This window comes from Alnus glutinosa, chromosome 1 (genome assembly GCF_958979055.1).
Source record: "Alnus glutinosa chromosome 1, dhAlnGlut1.1, whole genome shotgun sequence".
NCBI classification, from domain to species: domain Eukaryota; kingdom Viridiplantae; phylum Streptophyta; class Magnoliopsida; order Fagales; family Betulaceae; genus Alnus; species Alnus glutinosa.
In genome coordinates this window covers 36,436,453-36,449,616 of record NC_084886.1, presented here as the reverse complement: position 1 = coordinate 36,449,616, position 13,164 = coordinate 36,436,453, and the positions used below count along the sequence as shown (strand labels likewise).

Sequence of the window (13,164 nt, the reverse complement as noted above, 5' to 3'; positions counted from 1 at the left end):
GAAAGGCACGCAGCTGAGATTCAGTCAGTTTTAGAGACAGAGCGCAAGGCTGCAAAGGAACGGTTCGCTGTTTTGTTGGCGAACCACGAGGCTGAGTTACTGTCTCGTTTGAGACACAATACCTCCACGGCCACATCCTCTCAGGATATCCTCCCGCCTATCACAAGTGATACACCTCGCCAGCTTGTGAGATCGTTTGTGGGTATTATATTATATTGTTTGTTAACCTTTTTTTCTTTTTCTTTTTTATCATTTGTAGGTGCTACGGTTCAGCTTGATACGATTCTAAACGATGGTGTTGCCAGTATGAGTCAGGCAACAGCTGCTGATGTAAATAGTCGTGACCAGCCCACCCCTCTAAAATAGTTGTATTTTTTTTTAAAAAAAAAAAAAAAAAACGATAGTTTTATTTTTTGAGTGGAGACTGAATGATTGTATATATGACAAGGTTGATTATTTTTTGTTATTGTAATTAACGTTTTGATTTTTAATGATTATGCTTGTTGATAATCAATGTAAATATATCATCCGCAAAATATAAATATGGGATAAGAAATAGTTAAAAATTATAAAAGGCTTAAATATATACTATGTAATTACTACTAACGTGGGTAAATTGTCATGTTACTAGTATAGTAACGTGATAATTTGTCATGTAAGTATAATTGTCTCGGGAAATCGCGAGAAAAATTGCGCATGCTCAAGTTTTTAGAAACGTGAGAAAACATCACGTTAGTGAAATACTAACGTGCGATTCCTTGCACATTACAGAAAGGTACTAACGAGATATGTTTCACGTTAGTAAAATATTTCAACAGTAACGTGTAAATATTATTAGCGTTACAATTTAATAAGATCAATAACGTGAAATTAACATCACGTTAGTATTTTTATATTAATAGTAACCTTTTGTTATTTGCACGTTACTAAAACTCTTATTCTTCCCCGCGACTGTCTGGTTTTCCCGACATATATCTTGATCATCTCTCTCTCTCCTCTCTATGTCCGGCGTTCTCTCTCGTCTCTATCTCCGGCATCACTCGTTCGACAACTGGTTAATCAAGGTATATATCTCTTCTTCTTTTTTTATGAATAAGTAGAACTATTATTAACAACTGAATCAACTGTACAGAGTTATAACCAACAAAACACCAAAACACACTACAAGCAGAGATGTACTCTGTGGAAACAACTAGAACTCTTTAACATCAAAACCAGACAAGAGTTTTAACAACAAACTGAAACTAACTCAGTTATCTCGATCAACACTAGTTTTGTTTTTATTTGTACGTTTTTTCCTAAATGTGCTTTTTGTTGATTGTTGAATATTTTTTATGCCTGTTGATTGTGTTTTTTATGATTGCTTGATTGATGATTGTGTTGTGTCTTTGTAGTTCTATGGGCAGTGTAATAAAATGCATGTTGTGTTGGGAGGGAAGTTTGGGTAGGATTAAGTTTGAGTAGGATTAACTAGTTTGTGTTCAATGTGTTGAAGTACATGTTGTGTTGGGAGGGGAGTTTGAGTAGGATTGTTGATATGGGTTTTTTGGTAATTTCAAGTGTTTGAAATTTTTTAGGGGCATTTTCGTAATTTTACATGTTTAAAATTACGAAAAATGCCCTAAAATATAAAATTAATATTGAATAAAATGTTATCAAGGATACAATTATCTTTCTTCTTCCCTAATACGGTGTATATGTAAGAGGAGTTGCCACGAAATCCTTATATGCACAAACTAAGACGAGCGGTGAATATCTCAATGGCTGATGCTGTATTTTTCTTCTTACCATAAATCTACGTTTGTTTGTGAATACATTAATATGAATCTATTGGATTTGGTAATGGATGTTTATAAATACTTTAGTATGAATTTATGTTTGTCTTTTTACATGCTTATATAAACTGATTTAAACTTTTCATTATAGATATATATCAACATGGCTGATTTAAATGAAGAGGAGCACAAAGTTGGCATTATTTCTCTTCCAAACGACATGTTGATGGAAGTTCTTACAAATATTGCTTCATCTTCCTTCACCGACCTCTTCAAGGCAAAACTCACTTGTAGTGATTTATGCGGGTTGGTAGAATATGATCATATCTTCTAACAAGTATCGTTGGAGAAGATTCTGCTATCTTGGTGTACAAATGCTGAAATTATGTTCTTAAGACGTTGCAAAGAGAGTGGAAACCCAGAAGCAATATTTAGAGAAGGCATGCGTGGATACTTCACTTCCAATAATCTGGAACTATGGCTTAAGTTATTGGAAAAAGCTGATGAAAAGGGACACGTTGAAGCATCGTACATATATAGTGTTATTTTAATTTGTTATGAGGGTCAATTAAAGCATCAGGGCTTGTAGATTTTGTCTTCTTTAATTTTTTGCAGTCTAAGAGGCTCGAGAATAAAAGAATGTCGAAGGAGAATAAAAGGTTATGTTCAAGGAATGTAGATCAACAATCACATAGCCAGAGATCAACAACCCTACTGCCATTAGAAACATGTCGCAACTATGAAAGAACGCCAAATTATTTGGTGACAAGGCAGTTCAGATGGAATTCCGGTGACTATATAGAAGACGATGATGAGAGGTTTACGTGTTGTATGTACTGCCGGTGTGATCATAAAGTTTATTTGTTTTGTAATATGTTACAAGGAAAATAAAATTTTATGGTAGTTACTTTTTGTGTTTTGGTCTACAAACTCCTTGACAGTCTATATTTTAGTACTCCCATTTTGTGGAAGATGTAATATATATTTACCCTTTTATTAATTGAATTGCTGATAATGAAGTTCTTGTTGGTAGCTCAACCATGAAGTGCTTTTTGGTACCCCTTCTTGCAGTATCATATTGTGTGATGAAATCATTGTATAATTTGGCATCTTTGTGAAGGTATGTCAACGCAAGATATCTACATTACATGTGGTTATTTAAAAGAGATAGACTGTTGCATTTGTAATAGGTAATAAAGCGCCAACAAACAACATGCTTAGAGACATCTCCATTATAAAACATAGGGTATATATGGTTAATTAGGGAGATTTATATGCATATAAATATTCAATTTTAACACGTGGCAAAGACATTAACGTGATAAAACTAAACGTTACTAAAATTGTAACGTTTTTAGTTTCTAAAATTGTAACGTAATATATATATATATATATATATATATATATATACACACATTACTATATATTGAGTAACGTGAACAATATCACGTTACTACGTCATATATTAATTAACGGGTTAATTTGCACGTTACTCTTGAGTAACTCATAAATTTACCACGTTAGTGTGTAGTAATGCGTATATATTTACGTTACTGTTCAGTAACGCATAAAATGTTTCACGTTACAAAGGAGTTACGAAGTAAATTTTACACGTTACTATAGATTTCAGTAACGTGATAGGTTTGTCTTTGTCTGGTATAGTTTGTTGTTATGTGTTTTGCGATTTTGAAGTCTATTTCAAAATCTTGATTTCTGCTGGTTTATTACAGAATTGTACATAGGTATAGTAGATGTTATAACAATTGATATTGATTCATAAAAAAATAAAACAAAATTATCTTATCATCAAATTTAATTCTCTTACAATCTTTTACATATTAATTCTCTTAACCCAGAGCATATAACAATAGCATTACTCATTCAATATATATATATATATATGCGGCTATGCTTTTGTTGTTGAGAAAAGCGGGTTCAACTTCTCTGCCGCTTATCTAAAAAATCTAACGAACAAAATGCTTTCATTGGTGCTTGATTGGGCAGTTGGCAATTAGACATGTAAAAAAGCTTAGAAAAATCAACAGAATTTCGCATGTGAGGAGAATAGTGACTCTCTTCCAAATCTTTGCTTTATTCAATTGTAGTTACCTTGATTCTGAAACGCTCAGGCAAAGATCTTTGAATTTTACGGATGAATTTTATATCAGAGATGGTTTTCCCAAAACTTATCATTGAGTTTCTTAGGTCGCTCATTTTGGAGTAAAACTCTCCGAATGTCTCATCATCTTAACATATATATATATATATATATATATATATATATATATATATATATATATATATATATATATATATATATATATATATATATATATATATATATATATATATATATATATATATATATATATATATATATTTTATTTTTTTTTGTTTATCTTCTACTTTTTTTTTGCTTTTGAATACCCAATTAAATTAAATTTAGGACAGTTACTCTTGTGGAAATAAGGACAAATAATTACAATGGATAAATACCAAAAGAATTGAAAGGGATTCCAAATGATATATTTCATGTATCTTTTCTTTTAAACTTCTTTTAATTAATAAGTGAGAACTCCACTTATAATCCTTGATCTTTCATGACTTTTGTAAAAATGTATCAAAACTTTAAAAAATATCAATCTAATGGTGTGTTTGGTTGGAATAAATATTCAACATTCCAACCGGGTTTTTATTCCAAAACTCAAACCCGGATCCAAGCTGAATAAAACCCACGGGCCACTTGAATAAAGTTTGAATTCAGTTTGGATTTCAAGGTGATGACGCGTGAATTCGAGCTGACGTTTCTGGACAAGATGCACGCTTGCTTTTTTCCTCTGCTACAATTTCTCTTATTTTAATATTTTTTAAAACCCATCATATATATATATATATATATATTTTTTCAAGAAAAATAGAAAAATGGGGTGGCCTGCGAGCCACCCCAGAGGTGGCCGGTGCCACCTCTGGTGGTGGCTTGCGTCCACCCCAAGGGTCGGGGGGTGGCTTTCAAGCCACCCCGGGTGGATTTAGGGGTGGCCCGAAAGGCACCCCGAAGCCTTACGGCCACCCCTAGGGCCGGGGGTGGCCGTGTGCCAACCCCTAAGCCCTAGGGGTGGCTTTCGGGCCACCCCAAATGGATTTCGGGGTGGCTCGAAAGCCACCCCTAGGGGGTCGGGGGGTGGCTCGCAGGCCACCCAAAACACAATATATATATATATATATATATATATATATATATATATATATATATATATATATATATATATATATATATATATATATATATATATATATATATATATATATTAAACAAAAATAAAAATAAAACTAAAAATAAAATTTTAGTTGTTAATTTTTTTTTTTGTTATTCTTTTTATTATTAGTTTTATTATTTTTCAATTTCTAAAAATTAACACTTATTTTCATAACATTAATCATTATACACAACTTTTCATACAATCCAATCATTTTCAATCACTTTTTATCATTATAAAACACTTTTTTTTCAATCTCAAAAATTCAACACCTAAATACATATTCAAAAAGAATCTGAATTATATTCAACATCCAAACACATTTTCATTGTCTTGAAATTCGCAATCAGATTCAGAATATTATTCATATTCGAAACATTCAACACCCAAACACACCACAAGATATCTATCTTTTAATTTTTTTCAATTTCAACCAATCGTTATAATTTTCGTTAAATCATGTCAAAATTTTTAAAATACCCATTTTTTTTTTAAGAAAGAAAAGAAAAAAATTGTTAGAATTTAGGTGTTGGTTAGAATTTAGCAGAATTTACAAAAATACCTATGCCTGAATCTTTGAAAATTTTAATAATTTTTTTTAAAAAAATAAACATGGGAATTTTGAGAATTTTTAAAAATGAATACCCTAAATTATACTTTTTGTGTACCTTTTTACAAAACTAATGAAATTTTAGTGATTATAAATGAAATTTTTCGGATTAATAATTTGAGAATTGGAACAACTCCAGTGATATGAAACGTGGCAGACTCTGGCTTACTCTTTTGAACGTATCAATGAGCTCGAGCACACCAAATCACAACCCACCGATTGGCTGCGAAATGACCAGTAAGCCACTAATATTAAAACCACAAAACCCTAGCGATCTCCTCGAAATCAATCCCAGTCGTTGGTTCCTGCCGAATCAATCGCGACCGTTTATATCTGTGCGCCCATTAGGTCTCTAGGGTTTATAACAGCACTCCTCCTCTATTTACACCCTCTCACAAAGCCTTGGCCGTCTCTCTCACTCCCTCTCCTTTGTAGAGCCAGATCGAGCTTCAGCAATGGTGAGACTCTCAATCTAGGCTCTGTATTTTCTTGTGGTCTTTCCTGAATGTTTGGTTTCAGCTAGGTGATTACTTTGTGTTTGTGTGAATATTTGGTTCCGTAGAGTTGGGCCCTTTTTTTTTTGTTGTTGTTGTTCTTTCTATCTTACGTTTTTTGGTTGCTGGAAAAGTGTAGGAAAGAGAAGAGGACAGTTATACGTTGGGTTTTGTTTGTTTGTTTGGTTGAAAATGGTTTGCTCTTACCTCTGAATCTGGGGTTGTGGGGTTTGTATGGATTGTGTTTTGGGTTCTTTTTGATTTTTCGGCAGATTGTCTAGGAGAAAGGAGAATTATGTCGACTATTGTAATCTGCGTTTGACTTTATAATTTGGTGTATGGATGGAATATTATGGCTCTACGTTTGAATCTGTTATTTGGTGTATGAGATAGGTAGAATCTCTTCCATATGGATATTGGGTTGTCCTTTTGGATGGACTGTGTCCGGTTTTATTGTTGATGGTGAGAAAAAGCATCTGAAAAGATAAGAGTAAGATTTTGAATCTAATCGTTAACTAAGTCTTGTAGGAAAATTATCTTGTATGGGTAACCTAGGATGCAAATTCTGTAGTTCTCGGAGGTTTTGATTTCATTAATTTCCTTGCTTTTCATAAAAAATCTAAAGGACATTTTGGGCTTTTAGGCATCTGTTGCTGGAAGAATTAGCTTGGCCAAAGAGAGGTTATTCTGTTTTGGTTCCATGCTATTTACTTTTAGATTTATATTTAACATGGAATTTCATATATGGTAGAAGCATCAAATCGGATATCAATTTTCTGTTACAAGTCTATATCTTAGATTTTTATATATGATATTGCCTGTGTCAATTCTGGATATATGTATATTTTCTGCATTGGAGAACTAGTACGGATGGCTCTTAACATACTCTCCTGCTATATTATATATCTTCATTTAAATGTATATCATATGCTTTTGTCTTATGTAAGCAAGGATGCAATGATATGAATTTGATTTTGACACCATTTGCTTCATTGACAATGTGGACCTTATAATTACCTTCTGCTACAGTTTAGTGGCTTCTTGGTGTAACTGATGTTTGTAGTGACTTTATTATGTTTTCAAATGGGCGTTTAAATAATCTATTGTTTTCTATAGGTCTTTGTCAAAGCTCAGAAATCCAAGGCCTACTTCAAGCGGTTTCAGGTCAAGTTTAAGAGAAGGCGAGGTATTGTATTGTGTTTAATGGTTTGTAGTTATTTTCTTTGGGTTGATGTTATTTTCCATCTGATGTATGATTTCCTGATTATTTGCAGAGGGGAAGACTGACTATCGGGCCAGGATCCGTTTAATTAATCAGGACAAAAACAAGTACAATACTCCTAAGTACCGATTTGTTGTGCGTTTTGTATCCTAAAATTGGTATAAATTGATTTTTCCTGTCCCTTTATCTTTCATTTGGTTTTTATTTATTGTTTAGGTGAGTGAGCATCTTGTAGAACCTTGTTACTGTTTGGTTTTATGTTTTCATTTGAATAATTACGAATATTGTCTTAAAAATAAATTATTTCTAGTTTTTAACTATTACTAAGTGACTGAAAAAGTCTTTATCTGTAATAGTATTTCTTGGTCCCATGATATCTTAGAATTGGGATTTGTTGATTGTGGTGGTTAATATGTTTGCCCTTCAGTTACTTCAAAAATCTGTTTGCTCTTCAGTAAAAATTGGAAAGGGTGTCTTTTGAGATTGTGTAATATGTTTCTGTTGCATCTTGCGTTTCAAACCTTAACCCTGTTTTAGACCAACAAGGATATCACCGCACAAGTGATCTCTGCTAGTATTGCTGGTGATTTGGTTCTTGCTGCTGCTTATTCCCATGAGTTGCCACGCTATGGGCTGAAAGTTGGCCTTACTAACTATGCAGCAGGTATTTTTTTGAAGTTGGTCTTTTACGTTTTTCTTTCTGTTGACTGTGTTCCAATCTTTTTTAATACTTGTTGATAATGCATTCAGCTTACTGTACCGGACTGCTTTTGGCTCGTCGTGTCTTGCACTTGCTTGAAATGGACAGCGAGTATCAGGGCAATGTTGAGGTATATTAGCATATGCATACTGTATCTCTCACTGTCCCTCTTCCACCTTGAATGACATCCCCCATTTGCTGGGTTTTTATGTAAATTTATTTTGAAGTAAGTATGTGTATTGTTAGGCAACTGGGGAGGATTACTCAGTTGAACCTGCAGACAGCAGGAGACCCTTCCGTGCCCTCCTTGATGTTGGTCTTCTCAGAACAACAACCGGCAACCGTGTTTTTGGTGCCCTCAAGGTAAATTTTGCTCAATCACAGCTGTCTTTCATAACCTTCTCGATTCTTTATTTGTCTTGTTGGCATATCTCATTATAATTATAAATTATTAGATGTTGCATGAATTGTTTTATGGTAAATAATCATAGGGAGCATTGGATGGTGGGCTGGATATCCCACATAGTGAGAAAAGGTTCGCTGGTTTTGGAAAAGAAAATAAGCAGTTAGATGCTGATGTTCACCGCAAATATATCTATGGTTTACATGTCGCTGATTATATGAAGGTATAGATTCAGATTCTATTTCATGCCTCATTCAGCCGATCATTGCTTTCCTTAGAGTTTCTTGTAAATGTTAATTAACTTGTAATTGTTCACCTGTTATCGTGGTACCAGTTTTTGATGGAAGAGGAACCTGAAAAGTATCAGTCTCACTTCAGTGAATACATTAAAAAAGAAATTGAGCCTGAGAGCATTGAGGAGATGTACAAGAAAGTTCATGCTGCTATCCGTGCAGACCCCACCGTGAAGAAATCTGAGAAGCAGCCTCCCAAGCAACACAAGAGGTGGTGTTAATTATTGATCTATTTTGTTGCTTTTGGGCGTGGTTGTATATATTATTGTTACTGTCATTATTATTACTAGTATTTTTATCATGCCTTTTGATCACTTGTATCTACCATGTAATTTATCTTGGAACGATCTTTGTGGTGGGAAATGATTACCATTTATCGTTTCAACATTTGATTGTGTGCCTTTTTAGAGCTTGACCTCTGATATACCCTGGGAAAATTTGTTTTTCTTGTGGTTTCTAACTTTCTATTACTCATTTTAAGCAGAAATAGTTTTGATAATTCCTATTTGCGGTTCTTAACAGGTTCAACTTGAAGAAGCTTACCTATGAGGAGAGGAAGGCCAAGTTGATTGAGAGATTGAATACTTTCAACTCAGCTGCCGATGCTGATGATGAAGAGGACGATGAGTAGAAGTAGTATGGGGGAGACAAAGTCCTGTTCTTCCGTAATTGAAGCTGTGTTTTCCCAGTTTAATTGGGGACGAACTTATGCTTTGGAACTTCCTTGTTTATTTTTGGGCATTTTTGAAGTTTGGATTGTTTTTGCATCTTCTAGATGGTAATTAGATTATATGGATATTTAATTTGATTCGAGTTATATCAAAGTTTTGGCTTTTGTCATGTTACTAAAAGTATTGTAGACTACTGAGCACTCCCCAACTAGTCTCTGTACCGTTCATTTCTTGTTTCAGTGTTGGTGAATTCTGCCTCAGGGAAGAGGAATTTAAATTTGGATTGGTAATTTTTTCTAGTTATCATAAAAAGGTCTTTTCTGTGATGGTAGAGGAATTTCGGAGTTAGTTATAGAAATTAGGCACCATCTTTGTTTGCCTTGTTCGAAAGACCATGATTTTCATGTACAATACTAGGTATTTTTGTGGGAACTTTACAATTTAGAATGATTAATGTGACTCGTGTCTTGAATTGATTGGTTCTCACTTCAGTGATGTTTCTTCTAGCTACTAGATCTAAATAACCGGGTCTCTTTTTTCTCAAGCCTTTGCAGGGAAAGGGGGGAGAGTACATAAAATAGAAAGGAAAAATATCAAATAGGCCCTATAACAAATTGCTTCAAACGTTTTCTTTTTTGATTTTCAATTTGTTGACGTGACTCGATATCGAAACCAATAAGATACTGACACCAGGCATAATGCCGCTTCAAAAGGTTTAAGTCAATTAGAAATGACAAGTCATCTACATGTAGGCATGTTTAGGCATGCGTCGCCTTCTTATTAGAGTTGTGCTCATGACTTACGCTAGGCTATAGTAGGGGGTGTCCCAAATAATCATTCCTCTGTTGAGGAGTAGTTGTAACTAAGGCAATGTGCATTTTCAAATGAAAACTGTGATTTTAAATGTCAAATTGAGATTTTGCCAAATGCTTAACTTCGTTTTTTAAAATCACATTTTAAAATCGCTATTTTTAAATCATACATTTTGAAATTACAAACTTAAACAGATTCAAATTCGTGTACGCCCTTCTAATTCTCTCACCTTATTTTACAAAGAACCCATTATGGCGAGCTAAAAAAATCTTTTGGGTTGTATGGGGTTCGATAGGAATTTTACCCTGTAAGGGATATAATACTATTATATCTCTTACATACCCTCTGGTTTATCTCATCTGCTTAAGGCCATCTCCAGCAGATGCTTTAAATCTTTCAAAATAGTCAAATTTGACTATTTTGAGCATTTTTTCCCGTTCAACAGATTAGCCACTATGACTTTTTCTCTTCAATATTGAATAATGAAAAGCCAACACTGGCTATTCACTATTCATCTGTTTATGATTTTTTTATTAATATTTTCCTTCTCTCCCTCTCCCTCTCTGTCACTCCACCTCCACCCGCATCATTCTCCTTCTTCGTTCACCCACTTCCCTCTCCCTCACTTCTCATCTCTATTGGTCTCCCCCTGAGTCCCCCACTTCAACGCCATCATAGGCTGCCAGAGACCTCCGTTCCGGCCTTGACGAGAATCCAATGCAATCAATCGGTGCTCTCCCTCTCTGTCACTCCACAGTGCCGCCCCTTCGTCCCCGACCAAGCGCCACACCAAGATCTCCGTCATTGCCCAAACCGAAATCAATTGAAACGCATATTTTAGAACAACCGAAAACAACCAAAATCATCACCGCAACCCATTGATGTTTTCTCTCCCTCATCACACGTTTCTCTGGCCACCAGAATCCCGCCCCCAGCTTCGCCGGCGTCCACCTAGTTCCATCCACCGGCGATTGGACCTCCGATCATCCTCTGGGTCTCATGGGTCGCTCGGGTATTCTCCCGATTTCTCTCGATCTCCCACCGTCACTCTCTCTCTCTCTCTCTCTCTCTCTCTCTCTCTCTCTCTCTCTCTCTCTCTCTCTCTCTCTCTCTCTCTCTCTCTCTCTCTCTCTCTCTCGATCTCCATCTTCTCTAGATCGCACGGTGAGGATGTTGTTTTGGTTTGAGCCTTCCAGAAGGGGCTCCGCCTCCTGGGCGAGGATGGCGTCTATCTCTCGACGGGTTGGGGTTGGCCGGTTGGGGTTGGGGAGACCGGAGAGTGAGATGGAGATGGAGACTAGATAGTGAGAGAGAAATAAAAAGAAAATAAAAGAAAATGATTAAAAAACAATATTTTAAGGAAATGAAGAGTAGAATAAAGAGTATTGTTAGAATGTTTTTAACCGTTGGAGTAGCTAAAGTAAATATTTGTAGTTTTTGAATAGATACTTTAACTTTAGCGGCTAGAGATGGCCTAACATTTGTATGCAAACAAATATCCCAGTATTTTATATGGTCAATTTGTTGGTCGTTCTTAAGTAAATATGTATATTAAAAAAGAAAAAAAGAAAAAGAAAAGAAAAGATGGTGATATAGATAAAGAAGAGGCATAGGAAAGATATGAAAGCTAGTAAATAAGCCACAAAAGGGTCCACAAATATGGAACCTTATCTGGTACCAGCCAATGGATTTCTGTTCTCATTTACACCCTGAGCTACCAACACTATCTATCCGCTTGAGCGTTTTTCCCACATCGTCAGTAATTTTGAATTCAAACAACCTCAATCGACGACATAGATTCATGGCCCATTCTCTAACCCCAGCACCGGCTCCTGCAATACCCTTCTCCACAAGGTTAACAAAGAAGACCACTCATTTTCCATCTCTGGGGTTTCAAAGAGTGTGGGCTTGCCATCAAGGTGGTGATGGAGAAGTAGAACTAGACTATAAACTTGTCCATCGCAGGTTTGTATAATGTATACGTTCTGTTTAAGTGTTTGTCTTTGTTGAGGCTTTTTATCGAACACCTGCTGTGTGATTCCGTTTATGGTATCCATCATCACCTCTTATTTTAATTAAATATTTAATGTATTGGGTTTTATTTGTTATGATGAAATTGTGTTAAAATGCTAATTAAATAATTAAATTTACTGTTTTCTATTGCTTACAAGTTGTCTTGTGGGTTCGTGTTTTAGGGCTGTGACGTTGGGCTTAGCTGGTGCAATGCTGGGCTTGAATGCTGGTGATAGGAGCGCAAGTGCGGCGGCCAGAAAGCCTCCGCCACCTCCAGCCGGGGAGAAGAAGGACCCCAATATGAGTGGTGTCATGGCAAAAGTTTTGGCTAGCAAAAAGAGGAAGGAGGCTATGAAACAATCCGTAGCCGAGCTAAAAAAGAGAGGGAAGCCCATTGACGGACCAACTGAATGATTTTTTTTGTTCATGTCTTTCCATAGAAGATGCATGTAAGAACAAGTATCAAACAGAATTTTCATTCATTTTCGACAAATATTTTTGTGTGTAGCTACAAGCCAATGTTTGGTATTTGATCAAGGGCCAAGGATTATTGAAGGAGCCCCAGACCCAGTGGATGCTTTCTTGAGATCAGCCAATTTGATCTCATTGCTTTTCTTTCCTTCGTTCATCTTCTGTTTTTTTTTTTTTTTTTTTTTTTTTTTTTTTTTTTTAATCTCGATTTTTTGAGAATATATTTCAAAATCTCATGTTTTTTTTTTTTAGACCATAGTTTTTAATTTGTCAAATTTAATACCCAGATTTACAAAATTTTTAAATTTAAGACATTTGTCCTTTTTTTACTCAAATGAATAACAGAAATGACGTAAAAAAAAAACTATTTATACTCTTTCTATTAAAAATTAAAAAAATAGTAAGCCACCCCAATAGTTTGCCTTTTTCTTCTTTCTTTTTT

The 13,164-nt window shown here is 35.0% G+C and overlaps 2 protein-coding genes across 2 annotated transcripts; both read left to right on the top strand.

Moving 5' to 3' along the window:
- Positions 1-5,961: 5,961 nt before the first annotated feature.
- LOC133879616 (large ribosomal subunit protein uL18-like) lies at positions 5,962-9,605 on the top strand. The gene is made up of 9 exons (XM_062318251.1): positions 5,962-6,100; positions 7,253-7,322; positions 7,411-7,502; positions 7,896-8,022; positions 8,109-8,188; positions 8,305-8,421; positions 8,550-8,684; positions 8,796-8,965; positions 9,277-9,605. The coding sequence occupies exons 1-9, from the start codon at positions 6,098-6,100 to the stop codon at positions 9,383-9,385; spliced, it is 903 nt and encodes a 300-aa protein (XP_062174235.1). The 5' UTR covers positions 5,962-6,097; the 3' UTR covers positions 9,386-9,605.
- Positions 9,606-11,903: 2,298 nt separating this feature from the next.
- Positions 11,904-12,806, top strand: LOC133858827 (uncharacterized). The gene is made up of 2 exons (XM_062294282.1): positions 11,904-12,203; positions 12,434-12,806. The coding sequence occupies exons 1-2, from the start codon at positions 11,923-11,925 to the stop codon at positions 12,663-12,665; spliced, it is 513 nt and encodes a 170-aa protein (XP_062150266.1). The 5' UTR covers positions 11,904-11,922; the 3' UTR covers positions 12,666-12,806.
- Positions 12,807-13,164: the final 358 nt, after the last annotated feature.

Coding starts and splice junctions, on each gene's coding strand:
- LOC133879616 (XM_062318251.1), top strand. Junction 7,503..7,895: donor ACCGATTTGTTGTGCGTTTT/GTATCCTAAAAT, acceptor ACCCTGTTTTAG/ACCAACAAGGATATCACCGC. Junction 8,023..8,108: donor CCTTACTAACTATGCAGCAG/GTATTTTTTTGA, acceptor TAATGCATTCAG/CTTACTGTACCGGACTGCTT.
- LOC133858827 (XM_062294282.1), top strand. CDS start 11,923: ATGGATTTCTGTTCTCATTTACACCCTGAGCTACCAACACTATCTATC. Junction 12,204..12,433: donor TATAAACTTGTCCATCGCAG/GTTTGTATAATG, acceptor TTCGTGTTTTAG/GGCTGTGACGTTGGGCTTAG.